Here is a 23,714-nt window from a genome sequence, read left to right on the forward strand (position 1 = left end):
CAATATGCAGTCCCATGCTGATGTTAACAGTTTTACTGCCAGATGTTGTTATTTATTTATTGGGTTTTGTGCCAGCAAAAGCACCTTACCTTTGCGATGTTATAGACAAAGATGTATTCATTTTTTTTCATCATTATTATTTTCTTTTCTCCTTAAATAGGTGTACTTTCGCTATACTAGCAGTAGAGGGCAGCCTCATGCAAGAATTAATGTGAAATGGCCGCGGTAGGCTACCGTCCGTCAAGACAGCTCAATCGCTACAGAGCAATAGACCCAGAGAAAATAACAAGGAAGAGTGTTGTTACTCCATTGATGCTAACGTCCAGTGGGTTTTTGAGAGCACTTTTACGGGAGCTGTCTCTACGGTACACACCCGCGCAACCCCTCATCAGTTTACAGACATCAAAACAAGGTACAAAAGAACGAGCCAAAGAACGTACAATTGGCATCGCGCCGCCGGGAAAAATGGGGCGAACGGGAACGTCCAAAGCGGTAAAAGAGTTAACGTAAATTAAGAATAGTAAAATCCCTAGTTAGTGGGAGTGTTTCAGGCAAAAATCGTGCACTTTATGAAAGAAGCATGAAATTTGGCACACAGTTAGAACATGCCATATGGAACATTTTTGGCTATAGGGGCATCGCAGATTTGTCTTGGGAAACTTGTGGGAGCCAATCAAAGTTGGGCTCTCATAGACTTTACTATAGAGTAAAATAATACAAAAAAGAAATATGCTTTAAGTAGCATGTGAGGGGTCAAACTAGGTGTTTTTCGGGATTCTGAATCCAATGCAAGCATTTGTTTTGCACGAAAAACATTCCTTTCCGAGAAACGGCCACCACAAAACTGTTGAAAAGTGATGACTCATCACTAAACCATACTTTTATCACTTATATGGGGTCCGTTTTTAGCCCAAGGAATGGTTTTCCTGCAAAATAAATGTTTGCATTGGATTCAGAATCCCGAAAAACACCTAGTTTGACCCCTCACATGCTACTTAAAGCATATTTATTTCTTGTATTATTTTACTCTATAGTAAAGTCTATGAGAGCCCAACTTTGATTGGCTCCCACAAGTTTCCCAAGACAAATCTGCGATGCCCCTATAGCCAAAAATGTTCCATATGGCATGTTCTAACTGTGTGCCAAATTTCATGCTTCTTTCATAAAGTGCACGATTCCATCAAAATACTGCCCGAAACGCCTGCACTAAGTATGCTTCCTTGAGGAACGCCGTAGCTCACTGAGAGGAGAGAGGACAGGGTTTCATTCACATCCACCACCTGTTCTCTCCCCTCCCGATAGGATTTCATCCAGTTCACGAATCAAAACCGATTGCCTTCAACTTATCGAACAGTATAGAGTGATATACATTGTCACATGCCTTCTGGAGGTCCAACATGACCATGCTGCAGTATTTGCCTGAGTCCACCTCACGTTTTAAGTCAGTTGTCAGTGGAATGAAGCCAAATTGGAATTCATATATTTGTTTCTGCTAGATACGTTTCGATATGATACTAACCTCTCTATAACCTTTGAGATGGAACAAAGAATGGAAACAGGGCGTCTACCCTACACCTCTCTCTGTAGGGTTTTCTGTTCGAGGGCTGTGCAGTTCCCAATAAAAAGGCAGTAAAAGGCCATGCACCACATGAAAGATTTAGAACCTCCACAAAGATGACTGTCTGCAATTCTCCTATCCACCTGAGGAGGGCTATATACGACTCATACTCAGTCTCTTACTGCATCCTGGAGGCTCCATTGGGCTATTGTAACATGTGAAATACAAGACAGATGCATTCCTGCTATTTGCTTGATGTACAGTATATGGGAGAGCCATTTGTGGCACTAACCAGTGTGAGTAACACTGCGGGACAGAGCACAATTACAGGTACATTATATTGGCGGCAGTGGTTTAAACAATAAAAACTGAACTGAAAATACAAAGAACAAATAACAAAGAAGCCATGGCACTTATTGATGATAAAAGAAAAAAGATATAGACCTATATTGAAATGCTATTTGCTATATGTTTGTATTTAATTGCTTATGACCATGTAATATAAATGCAATTTTTGTTTGTAAAACCTGAATATTTTCAAATTGTAAGCAGTATATTTAAAAGTCCTCTGTGTCCACCACCCACTTGAAAACCAGGTATACTTAATGAACAGGTAGACGTGGCCACATAAGCACCAATGAATACAGTGTTCTCATAAATATTGCAATGCACCATTTTCTGTTTAAAGTAGGCTACATCCTCTCTGTCTGTGGTTTATTTGTGGTATTAAAGGTAGGGCAACAGAAGGGACAACTTCAGATATTTACATACTAGTCCATCACGACAACAATAATATTTACTTTTAAAACATAATTATGTGGAAATTACATAACATGAGAAACCTTCTCCATAACTGCTGTAAAAGCAGCTTCCCTAAATATGAAGAATATGTTTTAAAAGTCATCAGTGAAGGAGTCGTAATTATTTTAATTTCTAGTATTTAAAGCTTGAAAAGCCATAGGAGGTCAATATTGGTTAGTCACCCTGAATGCTTAACAATTTTCACATTAATATTTTATATTTTATATTTTATGGAGGGACTGGTGTATATGAAGTGTTTTAAAAGTTTTACCCTAAATTACTCCTGATAACATATCTGACGATTACAGTCAGTACAGTGGCAGTAAATGGCAAGTAAACTGTTGTTGGGTATCTATTAGATTACATAAGTGTTTACTACAACACCCTATGGAAGTTTTGATAAGTCACTTACCATTAACAGAAGTCATCTTGGCTGCTGTCTCCCTCTCAGAACAGAACTGACTACTGCACGTGCTTCTGAGTATAGATGACGCTTGTTTTGCTCACAGTGGTTTTGTACCACTGAGAGTTAGGTGTGCATTGGAGGTGCACCACCTCCGATGCACACCTAACTTGGCACACAGAATGTTCTGTACATGAGAATAGTCACACCAGGGGCCACGTGTGGCCCCAGGGGCCACTGTCAGGGCACACAGTTGCTCCAATCCGCACCAAACGTGCCCCAAACACTGTTTAGGGGTCTGCTAGGGCTTTTGTCTAAAAATACATTATAGACCCTTGCATGCATGCCCCCAACCTGGGGGCATGCATGCAAATCAAAATCGTTAAAATCAATAAAACGATATAAAGAAGTAAATGAAAACATTTTAACACTCATCTTTTCTTTTCTCTAATGAATATCTAAAATATGAACCCTTGTTGTAAAAAAACAAAGTTGTCCTTTAATTGAGGGTCTTACACCAAGATTTGTGACTAAGGTGGAGAGGGAATATTCTGAAAAGGGGAGGTGGGTTATTGGACATACCAACAATTGAGTGTGTTGGGGTATCAATTGAGAGCCAATCCTATTCTGCGTGCCAATCATAATCTCACTATTAGATTTGGGTTGAAATGTACTGTATATCCTAAAAAAAAAAAAGAAATCTTGTTTATCGAGAATCCAGTTGCACACTGGAGGACACTGTCATCCCATGTTTAATTAACCTTCTATTTCATCCTTAAATATAACTACAATATTGAAACACCATCACTGTTTTAGTCACTGAAACAGATTTGAAAAAATATATAATCCCCACAGTCAGCTACTAAGTCATCCTACATTCTGCACAGGTATCTGCACACCTGCGAATGAGGTTGTGGTTTCAACCTTTCACTCACGGTACCTGAGGGGAAAACGACAATAACCACACTGTATACCACATGGTTAGTTTCAGTGCTGTGCAAAGTTTCCACATTTACTCAAGTAAACTCAAAAAACAAGGGCAGATGTTGTCTTGAGACCTACAGTACACATTTGGTAGGAGATTCAATATTCTTTGCTGAAAACAGGAAATCTAATTCCTTTTCATCTTACCCACATCCCTCTAGCAGAGGATTAACACTTAGTATACCTGCAAGAAAGCACGTTTTCCCTCTCAGATCCGAGATGTACAGTAATGGAGTAGAAGTAAAAGTATCGGAAATCAGAAATGCTCAAGTAAAGTACAAATACCTACTTACAAGTACAAGTACAAGTACTTAAGTAAATGTACTGCACTTAGTTACTTTACACCACTGCCCATATCCAGGATTTTTGTAATATGACCCATTCAAAGTGTATTAACGGCTCCAGTATTCCAGCATATTACCATACCCTGTAGATCCTATCACGGTTCTGATACTATAGGGAAAAAAACACACAATAACATACATTTCAGAGTAGAAAAGTTTATTGGTACAGTATAAATATGTAAAAGGAAATTCATTTTAAGACTGCATGTTTATGACTGTTCTTCAAGCTGCTTCACGGGCGAGATGAAAATCCATGTTTAATTAAGCAAACCTTGTTAACACTGTACAACATTACATTTAATACATGTCTGCTGAACGTTGTAATACTGCTAAATATGTAACAGAATTGTTCTAAGTATACTGCTTTTGATTTGATTGAGAGCTAGCAAACTTGAGAACATCGGTAGTCGTGCATTGTACAGCATTGATGATCTAGTGACATATTCATGGATGATTTAGGCCCCAGGACAGTCACTACGTAAGGATAATAAAATGCTGATAATAAATAACACAAAAAAAGGAAAGAAAAATACTACTAGTGACTACAAACTCCTGAGACAATACTGTCACTTTAATACTGATACGGAGAGTAAACAAAAATTGTCCTGCCTACGAGACAAATCACTCCACTCCACTCTTCACAAGTAAGCCAACTTATGTTTAAACAAACTGCGACATGCAAAAATAACAAAAGCAACAAATGATACTACAATACAAAGAACAAAGTTAAATATAACATTTAACAACTTTTTTTGTGACATTTTTTTTGTTTACTTTTATTTCTATATATAGCCAGTCTTAATTCGCAATGATCTGGGATTTGCCAGATATAGTGCTAGAGAATAAGACAGGAGATATGTATTGAATATTGATATGTGCTGACAAGGATTTGTATGAGTTCTTCCAACTGGCAGCATGGCCTGGGGGATTAGTGCATTCACATGGGCTTTGTGGCACATTTAGCAGCCATTTATTTTAGACAGGACCGTTGCGCTGTATGTTTCAAGTGCTGTAGAATTTGGTTGTCTTTTTTTATGTCTACACATCTGATGTTCTCAGGAACAGTTCATAGGTGAACCTTTGCTTCAAGCTTGCTTGGCAAAATTGAGCCCATTTGAACACAGTTTGGATGCTGTTACATATCAAGATGCTACTGTGCAATATGTTATTATAGAGATGATCGTTGAGGAGAGGCCACTGGACGCAAGGGGTAACCAGACAGTTTTCAACCAGTGAGGGTTTGACTCAGTGGGCTGTGCGTGCTTTGTTGGGCCCCTCGGATGTCGGCTCGCTGGGTGGAGCATCTTCTGTCTGGGCAGAGGTGGTCTCTGAACCTGTGTTACTGTCACTAGTTCCCTCCTCCATGGCTCCCTCAGGGACGCTCTCCTTGTCCTCTGAAACTCCCTCCTCACTGCCTGGATGAGGCTCCGGCTCCTCAGAGGACTTGGACTTCCCTGAATCAGTGAAAAAAAGGAGAAATTTTAAAATAAATCTAACGGTTTTTGAGACAAGACCAGGGGCCCTATTTTAATGGTTGAACTTTGTGTCATTGCGCATGGTCTTAATTTGCGCCATGGGGGTGTGTCCATGCCAATCTTATTATCTACAGGGCGCAATGTGTGTGTGCAATGTGTTAGCATCTGCCACAACACGCCCTAAATTAGTCGTGGTTGTGTTTTGGACATTATTAATTAATCAAACCAATCAGAGTGTCTGCTGCCATCACCTTTAAGAAGGAGCTGTGCCCAGCATGCGGCATATTCCCATCTATGTGATGTGAGGGGGGCCTCACACTTGGGGGGCCTCGTACCAGGCAGAGCTTTTTTCTGGTTCTAATTTAAAAGAATCACGTTTATTAAGAGACCTAAAACCCACGACCTGTGTGAACTATTATTTAATAGTCAGTCGGTGACCCCTCAGTCCGTTTCATGTACTTAGAGACGATCTAGGCTATTCCAACTTCCAGCAGCTAGATTTCAAAAATAAAATCACATCACACGTTTCCAATTGCGTAAATAAAATTAGGTCGTTTTAGGCGGTAAATTCGATTTCTATTGAAGCTATTTGACGCCGCACAAATCTAAAACAAAATAACAGACTTGGATTAAACACAAGAATTTGGCAAAACTTCATAATGACTGTAAGAAAACCATGCTTATGACTTACACAATGTAGACACTTTGGTAGTGGGTCTGCGTTCTCTTTCAACCTCCGTGGCAGGCAGCCAGGGGCGTCATTTGGGCTCGGGGGTGGCAACTGACACCTAGGGCTGTCACCATTATGACATTTTACATGACGATTATTTGTCACTCAAATAATTGCGATTAACGATTTAATTGTGTCTTTGTCGTTGATGTTTGGCTTTTAGGCTTTGAAGTTGCACATGGTAGATATGACACATAACCTAAATATACAAAGAAATTACTGACATATTTGACAACTTTATACTTAAAAAAGAACATTGATAGTTGAAATAGCCGATCTACAAGCTCACAACGCGTCGCATCGCGACACGTTGTGAGCTTGTACATCTGCTATTTCCACTATTTTTTACATTAAAAATATATATATGAACATTTTTCAACATGGAAACGAAATAATCGCGATTAGACGATTATGTAATAATTGTGACAGCCCTACTGACACCCCCTAGCGTTTGCATCCAAAATAGAATTTTCTCAATTTACACATATCGTCTCCACCACAGAGCGTTTGCAGTATCACGCTGCGACACATTGTGAACTCATATTTTCGGTGCAGCTCTGCGTGCACCTAAATGAGGCGTAACGCTCCGTTTCTTTCCATCATCGCTTGTCTAACACGCAGCACTCTTTTCTTTTATTTCCTAGGATTATGAAGAGAATCAACTGCTTAAGAATCACGGATTCAGCTGATAAAACCAGATTGGAGCTGGTCTTAACTTGAGTCTGAGGGGGAAATAGCATTGCGTCATGATTGCGCCAGACCACACGTCATTTTAAGACCAACACACCCCCACTCGCAAATAATGTGGTATCTAGAAACAACGTGGGTGCAAGGTGTGGATTTAACATTGCATCAGGGAGGATGATACGGAATGCACATTTCACTCAGGGCTAAGTGGCATATGTGCTGCACAGGTCAGGAGTCTTCAACGTTTTCAGGCCAAGTTAGTTGAGAGAGAGATGAAGAAGGGACCCCCACAAGCTTTTCATATAGATTCCATATAGTTTCATTCATCACAATCATCATTGTTTTTTGGATTCATGTCAATTTGTGTTTTCAGATATTTAACCACTTGAACTGTCGAAACTTAACTTGACCTTTCACTCTGGACTCTCTTTTTTGCCTCTACACCAAACCTCTCACAACGCATCGCACTGCGAGGCGTTACTATTCTTGGCTAAAGTGCTCAGAATATGGACGCTAGGGTTCAAGTGGTTAATATAAAAAAGGAGAAAAAAAGATTCCATCAAACAAAGATTTGGAAGACCCCCTATCGTAACTCTGAGGACCCCTTAGGGGTCCCGGACCCCCTGTTGAAGACCCCTGCACCAGGTGGAAGATAGGGCCCTAGAACTGAAGCAGGGTAACAGAATCTTTCATTAAAAAACTGAATTTGTTGCCGTTTATGAAGCCACAGGCAAAGCCACAGGCAGCACTTTTACCCGTGGTATCCAAGGCATCGGCTTCCGTATCCTCGCCCTCCTTGGTGCTACATTCATTCAGAGAATTCTGTGATTTGCCACCATGTGTTGCACAGATGTGTTTCTCTTCCTCTGCCAGGACGCAGGTGGGTGCTTCTCGGCCAGCCTGGTCTCCTGTCTCCTTCTCTCTGTCAGCCACCCGTTTGCGGGATGCCTCCTCTGCTGCTGAAATCTCCGCAGAGATCTTCTCCATGTCCACCTCCACTTTCATGCAGCACAGCTGGATGGAGAGACGGCAATATGGGGTTTTAGCTGACATTCTAAAGGTGTGTGTGTGTGTGTGTGTGTGTGTGTGTGTGTGTGTGTGTGTGTGTGTGTGTGTGTGTGTGTGTGTGTGTGTGTGTGTGTGTGTGTTGAAGACTTTTATGAACCAAGTCCTCTTTGAGGAACCGTCGTCTCGTGATTTGCATCACCTCTCAGCAGACAATGGACTCTCTTAAAAACAGGAACACTGTGGCATGTTTCTATCACAGTACTGCTAGACTTGTGGCCAAGAGAGTGAGACGTGCCAAACCTTGGTCCTTTGAAGTGCAAAAATGAAAGCATGTTTTTCTGGTTTTAGTTGTCGTCACCGAAGAGGCTGAATGTGCCCACTGGCACGAAACACTATCTCGGGAGGAACACTGGTACATGTATGAGCTAGACAGGTTTTTCAAAAAACCTTGAAATTAAAAAATGACTGTTAAGGGCTCAATTCAATTTGTTAATTTAAGGTGAATTAAATCAAGCCCTTAAGTCATTATTTAAACTAGAAGCTCGGCCGCCCGAACCTGGCCAACTCGGGAACAATGTAAATAGGGAATGAATGCCCCGCCCTTTAATGCAAACCCCATTATACCTGTTGTCATACAGTAGGATCCGTTTTGACCATCTGTTTGCGTGTGTCCATTTAAGTCCATATATGGAGATATCTGTCTGTCTACGTCCATTTTATGGCCATATATGGAGATCTCTGTAGGACCCGTATTGACCATCTGTTTACCTGTGTCCATTTATGCTCATATATGGAGATATCTGTATCTGTCTGTCTGCATCCATTTTATGCCCATAAATGGAGATCTCTGTATCTGTTTGTCTGTGTCCCTTTATTCCCATTATGGAGATCTCTGTATCTGTCTGTGCCTCTGACTGTGTTGCAGACCTTTAATGCAAACCCCATTATACCTGTTGTCATATATGGACACAGGCCATGTTTGCCTGTGTCCATTTAAGCCCATATATTAACATCAGAACACGTCATACTGATGACATTCAATACGTAACCATGGCATTTTTTGTTGACTGATGTGGCGTACGTGATGTTAGAGCCTTTTATGATGTGATGTCACAATGAGTCAGCGCTTGCGCCGGTTTCCTCAGAAACAGCCTGATGTCAACAATCATCTCCGCATACGGAGATTCCGAATGTTTCGCTCCGGTTCGGGAAAACCGCGCATCGGGTCGGGCCGAGGCCCGGCACTGCACTCCGCGCCGCGGCGGGGAACACGCGTGCCGAATCTGAAGCCGCTGGGACGAACGGTTCTCGAGATACGCGGTTTACAGACAGACAGACAGACAGACTCACAGAGACTTCTCGCATTTATTGTAAGATGAGATATGCTAGTGATCCAAAGCTCAAATACGATTGAGCACAGATCACCACTGATCTATTCATTTTCTATGGTTGTCCTTCACCTTCAATATTAAACTCGAGCGAGCAGACATATGCAATTGACTATGGGCACATTTCCTAATAATGGTGACGCAACCCGGAAATCAGATTCCCTTTTCTGTGGAAGTTCTTGACGTCCGACTTCCCAGTAACTGACTATACATTGACACGTCACCATACGTCACCGTCTCTTAAAGACCTAATGAAATTAAAAGTGTTTTTAGAGCAAACATATTTTTCCCTAAAAGTCCAAACTAAATTATTTCTGTCAAACGCAAATGTACTGTGATTACATCAGCAAGTCCTTATGAATAATTATGAATCATGATTTATTTCACCTGTGTGATACCAATAGGTCATGTTCCTCTCGATTTTCATCATATGAGGTGAGAAATAGGCGATGCATTAACATAAACGTGCCTCAGCACGGGCACGTGGTGTTAGAGATGCCGACGCTCGAGCACACACACACAGTGTGTGTGTGTGTGTGTGTGTGTGTGTGTGTGTGTGTGTGTGTGTGTCGCTCTCTCTCTCAAAAAGCAAAAAGAGAGAGGGAGAGAGCGCACGCGATGGATGTTCTGGATGCTACCTCTTACTTGCATGATCCACGTTGGATCCAGTCATTTTGAAGAAATAATCCAACGTTTTCATTCACAAGTCACAACTGCTTGGCTGAAGATCCTGACTATAGCCTATTATGTCATGCTCTGTTGTTCAGACATGCTGACTGGAGTGAGTGAGAGCTTAATTGAAATGACCTACATCTTGCACCGTGAACTGGAATTATATAATTCATTATTTGGCAGCAGGTGTGTAACGATTCTAATCTATAAACATTGTTTTAACGAGATTTGGCCTTATATATTGATGTGTGCTCAGATTTGGCTACTTGCTGGCTTTTAGGCTAATTAATTAATTTTAATCATGCCAACCTCTGTGCATGGGGGGGAGGGGGGGGGACCGGACCCCTCCCTCTCTCTATCTCTCACTCTTGGATTTTCAGGCCGTCGGAAAATCGAGATTTAGCCCTTCAGCACTGCCTCTCTCTGCCAGCAACAGAACCCATGATTCCATAAACAGAGGGGACGCAAACAGCGCTTTCCCACTGATCACTGTAACTTCTCAATTTGTGTCTCAAATTATTTTATTACGATTAAGGCAGGTTTAGAGGAGGACAGACAACAGTAGAACAACAGACTACAGACCTAATATAGAGTTAGGAGTAGTTAGGCAGAGGCACACTGTCTGCAAAAAGCCATTTCATGACGTCTTTAGAGTCCTCACTAGGGCATTCACCAAATATTCGAATATCAAAGTCACTATTCGACGTTGTTCATCGAAGTCGAATATTCGCTTATTTTATTTTATTGTTTTCTCTTTAAAGAATATATAGTTTATAAAGCTTGGCTAGATAGGAAGTCATAAGAATGAGTTGTCAATGCCCCTGGTGGATGAATTTGTAAATGCTCTATACCAGGGGTTATCAAACCTTTTTAGGCCGTGATCCCAAACATAAACATATTTGAACTGGGGACCCCCACCCTGACAAGCACTTGGAATTGTAGGTATTACATTTAATGTGACTCTGTTCCGCAGATAAATATTGTGAAAATAGCCGATCTACATGCTCACAACGCCTCGCGTTGTAGATCGGCTATTTTCACAATGTTCGCCTCTTGCTTACTTAATATTTGACAGTTTGGCCAGTCCTGTCGAATATTCGACTATTCGAATACTTAGAGGTCGAATAATTCAAATACTAAAAATCACTATTCCTGAATGCCCTACTCTATACTATACCTTTTTTCATATTTACACCTTTTAACCCCCTTTGGTCTGAAATGCAACCTTTGATCTTTTAGCAAGACCATTCTGCTTAGGGTCAGGATGTTGCCATTCAGGTCCCTGCAGAGAAGCTTAAGCAAACAAACTGTTGTCTAAATCACATGTGAAACCACATCTTTACAGGCTGTCTTTTATGAGATTGTTTTTTATTACAGGTCTGCATTTTATTACCTTCACTGTGGAGGTAATGTTTTCTGTTAGCAGGATACCTTGAGCAGTTATGAACAAGTTCACACTAAATTCGGTGGAAAGGGTGGTCCTGGGCCAAGGAAGAACTGTTTTTTATCGTGTTATTTGAATGTGTTTACGTTTTATGTAGGTTCTTCTATGTTTACAATGCTTAATTATTTAACTATGGCATATTTCCTTGGGGGCTATTATTTGTTGTTTTAATGTTGCTACAAACATTTAACATTTCAAATGGACTTTTTTGGGGGTATGTGATATTGAAGAGTGCACTGCAGTGGCAGCTCAACATGCACAGACTTGAGTTTGTTCTTTTCCTTCACCCTCCGCATACATTGGGTAACTGATAAAGAGTCATAAAGGTAAATGGCGCCGCCTGTTGTGTAATGTAGACGGTGCATTTAACAATACACTGCTGCATTTTGGGTGACATCAACTCTGATGATGATGATAGCTATGTATATGTATTGCCAGAACATGTGGATGGAGTTAGCAGCAGCTGATGGCTGTATAAGAGAGCTAGCCTTCCTCATGAGCAAAGTTGCACTCATTGTATCATTGTATCGTTTCATAAATGATGAGGCAAAAATCAAGCTAGCATGGAAGCCAGTGTTGACGGCCAAAGTCTATATAACAAATACTATACCCTTTTGAGTTCGTTTGTGAAACATTCTGTGGCTTCAATGAATTTCCTTTTCTTATCCTGGTGGCGGTCTTCAATCTGAAGCAACTCTGCCTCCAATTTTCTCTGTGATCAAGGCACATATGTATGAGTTTTATTGCATGCAACACCAAATATACCTGCCATATTCTGTACAACAATCTTAGGGTGAATCATAAAACAGAATTTGGCTTTACCTGATGTACCATCAAAGACTGGACCTGCCGTTTGAGGACCTGCATGCGAGCAGTGGTTACAACCGATCGCACATCTGGAACTACGCTCTCACTTAGGATCTCACTGATCAAACGGTGGTTGCGCTGGAAACGAGCAGCCGCGGAGTGCTTTGTGGAGAATCCATCATCATAATCTGAAAGGATGAGGAGAAGCGTTAGGCTTTTTTGAGAATGTTTTTGATAGGATTTCATGTACCATGTGCCAAGATGAGTATACTGAACACGATCTGATAGCAACCATTGAGAGGGCAGGGAGGGTTTCCAGGAAAAGATAAAACTTCCAGTGCATAAAACTTGGTGCACATCTTGTTCTGTCCAGACACTTGAAACAGCCGGTACTGAAGTTGGTATTTATACAGAAGTAAGTATAGGCTATTATGTCAAAATTCAACCTTGAGGAAAGCATTGTTGCGATGAATGGAACAAGCTGTTGTAATTATAGAACCAGTGTCTCAAGGTTAGGCACGTGCACACATAGACATCTGTCTGTAAAAAGTGCCCTCTCCAGACCATGAATGCAGTTTTTACTATGATGAAATAAATGAAAATGCCCCCTTTTCCATGCCATACCTGAAGGCAGCATTAAAGAGAATTGCCTTGTCCAAACGCTCCTGAACTTGAATGCTGCATTTTATGTTGAAATAATTGCCCTCTCTGAGTATAAATCCATGCCACATATACAGTACTGAATTGATTATGCTTAGTTCAGTGTGGTATAAAGCACTGAAAATAGCCAACCTCCAAGCTCACAATATTTTCACCAAAAGGCCCTTTTAGAAATGTCAGCCCCTGCCTCTCTAACATTCTCTGCACGTCCCTGCTCAAGGTCCAACTGTATTTGAAGCCTACAATTTTCATTTGCCAACAAATGTTCATCCTTGGTGTAAATGTACGCTTGTTCTCTACATAAACAAGTGTCCATTGTCAAGCAATTACATTCAGGTACAGCTACATCTATTGGACACATTTTTACTTCCAGTCCATGATTGGGAATACAACAGACATTTGCCCTATGGTTGTCTTCAACTCAAACAGCGTGCCTCTTTTTTAATTAAGTTGTTTCATACAGTATCGCTAAGATTATAAAGTGGGCAGCTCATAAGAAGCGTTTCACTGAATTGCCCCTTGGGGACATTCAGTAAGTTTAACACTAAATCACTATAAACTACTTCTGCCTAATTAAATAACATTAAACCCTGTGCTCTAAGAACTTCTGACCAACGGTTGGCGGTCTTTGCCTTTGATTTACTGTAGATTTAAACAAACCTCAGTCAAAAGTGCATAACATTGAACTGCCGGAGAAGCTATGTTTGATATATTCATCATATTCTTTTCAACCGCAATGATGCAAATACCTAACTCATGTAAGCAGTATATTTGTGCAAGCTTGACTGACACCAATAGGAATAAAGTGGGAGAGACTAGCATCTCGCGGGTGGGAGAAAAAGATGTCATGTAAAAGTGACTGATGGACTTTACCGATGACGGCAATATGCTAAATGTAATAACATATGAGAGCTGTTCTTTTAACTCCCTAGATCTGTCCAATCTTTCAGTGTCTAAGCAACCCGCAGCATAAACATTTTTGTCAACGTACGTGCAGCTTGTACAGAACATAGCCCGCAGGGATAGCAACTCTGACGTTTTCAAGGTCTGGGTGTCTCTAAATAGCTATGGGGTTTATCTCTGGTTTCCTGTACATCATCATTATCTTCCATTGTAGATCAGCCGCAAGACCCTAGACAAGGATCACCCCAGTTGAGGTGGGTGGAACCCAAAGGTCCACTTTTTATGTGTTTTAGTGTGTGTGTGTGTGTGTGTGTGTGTGTGTGTGTGTGTGTGTGTGTGTGTGTGTGTGTGTGTGTGTGTGTCAGGATTGCACAATTATGTCTAAACCAATGCTAAGAGTACTATAACACTTTAACAGTTGTGTAATACAAGGCCATGCTTGGCAGCTTAAAGGATGAAATGGCACGTCAGAGGTGGCACTAACAATAAATGTGGAAAGTTCTAGTGTTGGAGGAGGAGAGAATAAAATAATGGTTTCACAGTGTGTGGGATAACCTGTGTGTGGTTGGGCTGTTGTAATTACAGTTCTTTAAGTGTTCTAAACTTTTATAGGGAAGGATTTGAGTAAAGGGCCTTAACCTTACTCTTTTAAAGGAGTAGTTCACCCTAGGGGTGGGCGATACTGGATAAAAGCATTATCACGATATGCTTCATGCAGTATCACGATACACGATATTATCACGATACTGTTTTATGCGAGTTTTTAGGTTTATTGTGATTATTAGACCCACACATATATTCTATAGATAATCTATTCATTTGTATGCTGCAGATAGAAAGATAGATAGCCTAATCTATGATTTTTTTAATGATAACATTCAGATTTTTGATTAAACAATTATCATTTTTTACCTCAAAATATTTACTAGTTGAGGTGTGATGATGGTTCAGGTCATTCAAATGGGTCCCAGAAATGTTTTATGGGTTCCCTTAAAATGTTTTTTGAGTGTTGTGAGCTTGTAGATCGGCTATATTCAAAACAATTTGGCGGGACCTCTCTGGGGGTCTCGACCCACAGGTTGACAACAACCCATGCCTTACCATTGAAACTTGAGGGAAAACAAATTACCTTATGGTTGGTTTATTAGACCCACACAGATATTCTATAGATAATCTATTAATTTTTACGCTGCAGATAGAAAGATAGATAGCCTAATCTATGGTTTTTTTAATGATAACATTCAGATTTTTGATTAAACAATTATCATTTTTTACCTCAAAATATTTACTAGTTGGTGTGATGATGGTTCAGGTCATTCAAATGGGTCCCAGAAATGTTTTATGGGTTCCCTTGAAATGTTTTTTGAGTGTTGTGAGCTTGTAGATCGGCTATATTCAAAACAATTTGGCGGGACCTCTCTGGGGGTCTCGACCCACAGGTTGACAACAACCCATGCCTTACCATTGAAACTTGAGGGAAAACAAATTACCTTATGACCAACCAAAGTCAGGAGGTTTGTTATGATACAAGCTTTATTTTTAGAGAATTACTCACTCATTATCATCCTAGCTTGTCGCTTTTCTACTAACAATAATGGCATGGTTTTTATAACTAAGCCAATTATGTAATATACGCAAAATAGACGCGATGATTTCACCGCGATTCGCGACGACACACGCATGCATCAATGGTGAAAACATAAGCACTTTACAAATAGCAGCAAATAGCTACTTGTTTATAGTTAATAAAAACAGAAGCATGGATTTACAAGGTGATCTAAATCATCTCATCAATACTGCCAGAACACACAGCTATGGATGAGACTCCAGCACAGTTCAGCTTTGCAAGCAGTGAGATGGCTGATAGCGATAGCAGGACGGATAAGTAGTTTGCGTCCTGTTAGTTTAATGCATCCATTATGAAAAATATGCTTCAAAGAATGCAGGCCAAGCTGCATCACTGCTTTAAGTCCCGTGAAAGTGAAACTAAATCGTGGACCACTGTGCCGTGCTCCTGCACACAATCACAACTCAGTCAGTGCTGTAGACACTCTGTAGCCTGTCTGCGTGCTGCACGGGGGAGGGGCCGTGAAAGCAGGGGACAGATCCTCAAACTATATGACACGTTGAGCCGCGACACGTTATAGCTTGTAGATCTGTTCTTTTTGGCGAATTACACCACCGTACTATAGAAGTATAAATTAAGCAATAGAGCTGCGACTCATGGAACGTGCACTCGCTGTATATCCAGAGCCTTTTCTAAATGACTGTTTGTATCACGAGAGAAACGATATTCTGAAATGGCCTATCGTGGCAAAGCTGTATCGCCGAGACGATAATTATCGCCATATCGCCCACCCCTTCACCCCCAAAATGACTTTTTTTCTATTGATTACTCATGCCATGGAGAGTAGAGTTCAATAATATCTTTTGTTTTTTTGTCACATTCCTAAGACAAAAATTTGATTCGAGTAAATTTACCCCCATTGATTCCGGATGGGGACCCGTTTCCTTTAAATAACCAAATTCTATAGAATATGGGTGGGAACTCATGATACCGTGACAACATTTGGCCCTCGATAACTATATCACCATACACGATATCTGCAATAATCAATGTACCGATATTGCAAGAAATTGCGTCTACAATACATCAATAATATATTTGTAAATGTAGAAGACAGAATATCCATAAAAAAAATCTAGAAACACAGAATTCACATGAAACCTTATCAGATTATTTATTGGGCATCACAAACTAGCCAATCAAACAACAAATTGCATAGTGCCTAGGGAGGTGAGGAAAAGGAGACAGCAATGTTGTAATCTATCTCTGCCAGTCAGCAAGCAGTTGTGTTGATGACTAGTGTTGGTTGTACTATAGAATGTCAATGTCTGTTCTCCATCATTTTCTGATGTATTTTATCCTCTTAAAATAGTAAAGCATGTTTGCAACTTGTACCTGACTGAGAGGATAATCATAATAATAATAATAATTAGCAGTGCGTGCTGCTCTCGTGCTGTGGTCTCGTGCCACAGGGTTACGCTTTGCACACTGGTGGAATCCGTCATATAGGACACCTACGTGTTTCAATAACACAACAACATATCGCAGTTTCTATTTTTTGTTACTTAGAATTACAATTTGTTACTTAGAATACAAATTTGCTTTCACTACTTGATTTTATATTTTTCTTGTCTTTTTATATACTTTATATCACTGTATTATTTGAGAGCATTTTGTTTGTATTAGTTTTTTTTTCTCCTGTTCTTTTTTCTTCTTCAAATTTTAACAATGTTCATCGAATTCTATTTGATTGTTCTATATAGCAATGTTTATGAAAGTTACATCCAACCAAGAATTTGGGTGGAAGTGTGGCACTAGATGAATGGCCAAGGGGTCACTAAAATCAGTACTGTGTACTTCGATTATGAAATAAATTGTGTGCAAAGTTTACATTTTGGCCTAAAGTTAAGGTCATGGGGTCACTCAAAGGTTAGGGTTCCTTCTCAGAAGAAGGTAAAACATCCACAAACTGGTTTGCTAAAGCTCCCAAAACTTGTTTTATTTAATGGCACAATGTTTCAACCTCAGGTCTTCCATCAGGCAACATTTTTTGCACGATTCTCCTTGAATCTTGCCTTCATGCCCAGCACCTGTCCTAAATACAGGTACAAGACAACTCCTCTGTGAACTGTTCATACTCAGAAAGTATGAAAGTTCCAGCCAACCGTTTTCCACATAAATGTGGCCGTTGTCAGTACACAGTGGATTCTCCCACACACTATTAATTGACATGCTTTGACAATAATTGTCTCCGCCAGGTCGAAGGCATAGCCGAGACTATGTTCCTGTCCGTCCATCCGTCGGTCTGTGTACTGCTAATCTACAGCAATGCATGAAACTGTGCATGCACACTTCCTGGAGGCAAGAGCAGAACCTCTGCTCCACGTTTTTTTTAATACTATTTCTACACATTTTGTCCAAACATCATGCAAATCTGTACACAGCTCTATAGTCATGTGATCATATTTTTCATTTTCCATCCTGATTGGATTGGCTTCCAAAGTTCTGAACAAGCGTTCGATTGCTGTGCAACTTTGCAAGCACAATCTTACTAGGCCAAGGAAGACATTTTTCAAATCAGATGCATGCTTGCTGAGACTGCCAACAGAGAGAGAGCTGGCTCAACACTGTAAGGGCATTGATGCAAACACATAACAAGCAGCAGACCCAGCTAGGCTGGTCTACACGTAGCCTTTATCATCTTGTACAATACTAGAGGTTCGCGGGCCTACGGCCCGCTCACATCTAGAGTCCACGCCCGCTTCTTTACTAAAAAAAAGTTTAAAAAAAAATAGTTCCGCCACGGCCCGCTCACATCTAGAGTCCACGCCCGCTTCTTTACTAAAAAAAAGTAAAAAAAAAATAGTTCCGCCACAATAGTTCCCCCCCCCCAAATTTTTTTTAAATGTATTATTACTTTTTTTTTTAAACTTTTTTTTTTCTTTTTTCTTTTTAACTCTTTGAGTGCCAATCCCGAACTAGTTCGGCTTTATTAGCGTATCGTAGAGTGCCGATCCCGAACAAGTTCGGCTTAAAAAAAAAAAAAAAAAAAATTTTTTTGAATTTTTTTTTTTTTTTTTGGGACCCCATCAAATCTGGTGAACATGATTTCAATCGCGATTTTGCATGTTCCACCCCCATACAACCCCATCTAACATACAGGGCAGCCATTTTTGTTTACATTACATGTAAAACATAATGGCGATTATCTCAAGAATGCCTGAACGGATTTCCAATCGGATTTTTTTGTTTGAAAGCTGTGAACAAACTGCACAAATCCACTCCAATGCAATCCAGGATTGCATTGGATTTTTTAGAGCTCATTCTTCTCTGTTTTTTTCCCATGCATGAGGTGTGCAAGGTTTAATCATGGCTAAGTTGACGAAAATAAGGCTTCTAAAATGCTTGGTAGCCAATAGCTAACTTCAAGCTAACTTCATCCTCTTCCTGTACATGCACAAAGGAAAGTGTTCAGGCAAGTCATGGCTCCAGGGCTTGGGCATGCATTACCAGCATATCTCTATTATTCTCTGGTCACTGGGCGCCCTCTAGTGGTGATAGGCTGGCACTCAATGAGTTAAAAAAAAAATATTTTCTTTTTTTTGTAACTTTTTTTTTTTTCAAAACACTTTTTTTTTGTTGAAAAAAACTGTTTTTTAGTAAAGAAGCGGGCGTGGACTCTAGATGTGAGCGGTCCTAGCCAATTGGAGTGCTGCATTTGGTCGTGTCTGAGTGATCACACACAAACTGACAAAAACCGCTGGCTGCAGTTCTAAAATGTAGGTATAGATGTAGGTTAGTTACTACAGTTACACTCGGCATGCTCTCAAGTCTGCACATAGTGATGCTGACTGAAGAACAGGTGGGCAGACTTTCACAAACCTTGCATAGAGTTTGAAAGGTCAAGGTCATAATACAGAATGGATGGGTGGATTTTCATTCAAATTGGTGGGAATGATGAGTATAGGACGCCCTGGAGAGATGCTTACGTTTGGGATTGCAAAGGTCAAAAGACACGGTTGCAGTCAAAGGCATGGGGAAATGACACCCTCATATCTAAGGTGGAAATGGCATATCTCGACAGCTGCACAGGTGTGCACTAATTAGTGCAATAATTCTAGTTATTATTATTACCATCTGGATCTTCAGCTGGCTGAATACTCATATAAGGCTCGCCCTTGTCAAGCCTGGACTGTCGCTGTCGACTTTCCTCCTCCTGAGCTGCCTCTGCACGGCTCTTTGCATTGACATAGGCCAGGTAGGCAGGGGAGTTGTGATAGGCCTTCATGCTCTCATTATATTCAATCTACAGTGGGAGAGACGACAGGAATGACAGGGAAACAGACAAGCAGGGAAAACATAACAGGTGGTCCCTCAATGTGATTCAAGAACGACAAGACAAGGAAAGAGGTTTACTCAGGTTGTTAGTAAAGGAAGAAATGATGACTGGAGGGACACATCATCATGGGATCACCCATGAGAAGTCCCCGACCGGTCAGTACCGTCTGTAAAACAACCAACCTTCTCTGCTTCGTAGTCATTCAAATAATCCTGTTTCTCCTCATCAGTGAGGTCCCTCCACATGCCACCGATTATCTTCCCAATTTCCCATAGCTTCAGATCGGGATTGGAGGCTTTTACTTGATCCCAAACCTGGTGATGAGAACCAAACATTGATGTTGGGCTGGGTTGGTTGGAGGTGCTATAAATGGTTATCTCTTTGCAGAGCAGAGGTCACAAACCAGAGATCTCCAAGCTGATAATATCCCACTGTCTGTGATGTGTTCTGCTGTGTCCTACTTTTGTCCTACGCTTAGAACCTTGTTCTGGCTAGGCTGAATTAATTATTTTCATACCTACCTTGATTAACTATGACCAGGGCCTGATGTATAATTAATGGATCACCTACTGTGTGATGATTGATAATCTAAAAGATTGTGGGTGTGTGTCTTGTAAAGCACAGCATGGTGCAAAAACAAAAGCAATTACATTTACACTTACCTTACGACTATATCTCATATATGGCATCAATGGCTTATCAGGAGGCTTGGGTGGCTTTGGAATATTAATTCCAGTGGAATTCTGGAGAGGAAACAAAGTCATATTATAGGAATCAGAACATACACAATATGTGTGTTGAGTGATCAGGTTTCTAATACTATTTTGCATTATTCTAACCTGGGAAGTAGCCTATAAAACCTACATGTAGGCACACGGTTGAGTAATTAGACATGATGCCTTCAACAAAGAGGCTTTGAGTCTAATAAAGGGTGCAGTAAAGCCAATCAGTTAAATAAATTTGGTTTAATTAAAGACTGTTTGAAGCCAACCGACAGCCAGGAATCCAGCAGCGTATGAAAGAAAATTAAAAGAAAAGTCTGACTTAACTGAGATTTGCCCAATGCAAGACATAATGCCATTGTCAGATATAGACCCACCACAGCTTGCATGCAGCGAATGAATTACTCCTCCTCAGCAGGTCAAAGCCATGCCGAGCAGTGGGCCTGTGATGCCATGGCAACACTGATGGCATGGGTTACTTAGCATGGCTGTCAGCAATGCATACTTTAAAGGCAGGCAGTATCTGAATACACACAGATGGACTCTTAGCCAGCCTGCACCGCGATGGAGGTAGCAGAGGGAGTATGGCATGACACATTTCAGGAGATCTCTGTAATGGAATGGGTATGGCTAATTGTACTGTCCAGTGTCCAGTGTCCACTCTATGGCGCGTGCTCTTTTAAGTAAGAGTGAATAATGTGCAAATACCTCTATTCTCTCCCCTAACAAAAAAGGGTCAGTCTTGTAACTAGGTGTGCTGCTACTGATGCTCATAGAGGTGATGCTACAATGGTTTCCTTTGTCCTAGCAAGTATGATTGTTCAGCAGTGTATTAAAGTCAGCTGGGTCTCATTTGTAAATTATTCTTCGTGTATTTTTAGGTCGTTTTAGCTTCTTATTTAGATTTGTTAGACGGGAAGAGGAGGCCAAAGAGGGGGAGGACATGCAATGAAAAGTCTCCATCTAGAATCAAACCAGGGATGTTGCAATAATCGGCCACACTATCCAGTCAGTTAACGGCACCCACCTAATCCAGTTGTTTCTGCCTAGTATAGATTTCAGTCTTTGGTTTAGGTTAATATTCATATTACCGTTGCCCGACTGTTGGTCCCTTGGGTCCCTCCCAGTCTGTAGTTGTTGTAGGCCAGATGGCTGTATGGGTTGTACCCCACAAACCCGGGAGTGTTGGGCATTTGCTGATAATAAATAATGAATAATGAAATAATTGAGACAGAGAAGCAGTGAAAAGCAACGTAAATAGACTTGCATGCTGGGACTATAACTTGTCATTAAGTGGCATGGGTGGTGCATTATTAATGTGAATTATACGGGTGTGGCTGAGAAATTATATTGATTTCAATTATTGGCTTAATTTGGCATACACTATTTTGTATATATTATGCAACAAAGAGTGTTAATTCAAATGACTGTAGTAAGTATTAGGTGTGACAATTAGTTATACTTACTGTTGTGGGGGCTGGGGGAGGGGGAGGGGCATATGATGGCCTCTCTCTCTCTGTCATGAATGACAAGGTTGAAATGAAGAATCAGCATTAATCCTATATGGATTATCTTATTCCCAATATTTTGGATGAACAATAACATGCAACATGTTTTAAATCTTGTTTAATAGTGAACCCAAAATGTGTCCATTTTGGTTGAATGAGTTTCTCCTGCATTTATTTATTTATTTATTAGGCAGGTATATTGCACACAATCTGTTTTGGTGAGGTTGGTGCAGTAGTACACTGGAAAGCAGGTGCACTATGCAACAGTATAAAAACATTTAAGTGAAGTTAGTAGCTATAACTGAACAGCTGAATCAAAGTATAAAGATAAGCAGAAGCTATATGTGGACTGATATGACAGAAATCAAGAAAGTGTTTTAATTAATGCACAAAATTATGATATAGTAGGTGTATGGCAGCATTCCACTTTAAAGCTATGACAGAGCGACAAAACGGAATCACGTTCTAATAACTTCCTTACTTGACATCTTTGCAGAGAGGAGATCAGTCTATTCCAGTCATTGGGTCTGTAACAAACACATTTTATTGGTGGACAGCATCATTAAGTATTTGGGAGATTAATGTTCATTCATTAAAAATGGACAAAAACACAGGAATGCCAAGCCCGGCGAGTACGTCGCACGATCTTGTCGCGATCGGCAAAGAAATAGTATATTTCAGCAGGAAAAGTGTCAACATCTTTCAGTCAAAATAACGTATAATTTCTCTTTTATTTTCCCTTATTTTTATCGAGCGTCAATGTCACCCTAGTAGTAATAATAACTCGTATTACTGCAACATAGACGCAAGACAAGTGGGTAAACTGGGATGACAGATAAGTAATTCATTGGTATCATCATCACAAAACGTTGCGTTGATTATTTATAAGTAACGTTCTATTACCGTTATGTTTTGCGAGAGGGGGGAAACTACTGGTGATGTTATTACATGTTAAAGCTGATTAGTTTAGCCAGGGCTGAATGGTTTCTATGCGGTATCCACTGTCCCGGTGAACCAGCTGTGGGTACCTGCCTGGTTACTAGCAAGAAACAATGCTCCAATAAATACACCAAGGATACATCAGTGATGTCACTAACAATCGCGGTCTTGCGGATCAAGAAGCGAAGGAATGAATCTGGAACACTTCCGCGTGACGTTGACATCACTGGTGAAACCTTGGTGTCTTCATTCTACTGGCAATGCTAGTGGTGCTAATGGTGGTAGCACACTCGTACTGTAATCTGTATATCTCATGTTTTGGTGGCTAACTAGCTGAGTAACAATCGAAACGCGCACGCAGCCCGTTTAGACAGTGAACAACTGAAGGAATTGCCAACGGAATGTTAAAGGATTTCTTATGTGATCACTGAAAATAATGTCATAACTGATGTCCATCGGCTTAATTAACATAGCTGGTTTTACTAGCAGGCTGACATCTAGCAAGCAAACTTATAGCTACCACAATGACAATAAAAATGGCATCCCTAAGAAATCATTAGCATGCAACGTGAAGTCAAATCAACACATCGAGTCATGCATGATAGAGCTTGTTTAGGAATACATAGCTTCAATGACAGCTGGCAAACTCACCCTAAAAACCCTTTGTCCACACCACTGTGCGTGTGTGTGCGTTGTGGCTTTAACAGGGCAGGCTAACCACCTAGTCCTAGCTAGCTCAACTAGAGAAACAGTCCCCACAATAAACGAATCGAAT

At 40.6% G+C, this 23,714-nt stretch overlaps 1 protein-coding gene across 2 annotated transcripts; it reads right to left on the bottom strand.

Annotated features, from left to right (window-relative positions):
• Window positions 1-4,333: 4,333 nt before the first annotated feature.
• LOC308282483 (SWI/SNF-related matrix-associated actin-dependent regulator of chromatin subfamily E member 1-like) lies at window positions 4,334-23,714 on the bottom strand. Of its 2 annotated transcripts, none has more exons than XM_080722843.1 (11): window positions 23,591-23,714; window positions 22,482-22,527; window positions 21,959-22,008; window positions 21,584-21,688; window positions 20,433-20,513; window positions 19,953-20,084; window positions 19,566-19,737; window positions 12,317-12,489; window positions 12,105-12,206; window positions 7,738-7,996; window positions 4,334-5,544 (listed from the first exon to the last, which is right to left on the bottom strand). In XM_080722843.1, exons 2-11 carry the CDS (start codon window positions 22,486-22,488, stop codon window positions 5,336-5,338), a joined length of 1,290 nt encoding a protein of 429 aa, XP_080578969.1. In that variant the 5' UTR covers window positions 22,489-22,527; window positions 23,591-23,714; the 3' UTR covers window positions 4,334-5,335. The 2 variants fall into 2 exon arrangements, with proteins under 2 accessions (XP_080578969.1, XP_080578970.1); XM_080722844.1 differs by lacking the exon at window positions 4,334-5,544 and adding an exon at window positions 6,252-6,359.

This window comes from Nannobrachium achirus (assembly GCF_963921795.1).
Source record: "Nannobrachium achirus genome assembly, chromosome: 3".
Classification (NCBI taxonomy): domain Eukaryota; kingdom Metazoa; phylum Chordata; class Actinopteri; order Myctophiformes; family Myctophidae; genus Nannobrachium; species Nannobrachium achirus.

Coding starts and splice junctions, on each gene's coding strand:
- LOC308282483 (XM_080722843.1), bottom strand. Junction 20,085..20,432: donor ATATGAGATATAGTCGTAAG/GTAAGTGTAAAT, acceptor TCTCATCACCAG/GTTTGGGATCAAGTAAAAGC. Junction 7,997..12,104: donor TCACAAACGAACTCAAAAGG/GTATAGTATTTG, acceptor CTCTCCATCCAG/CTGTGCTGCATGAAAGTGGA.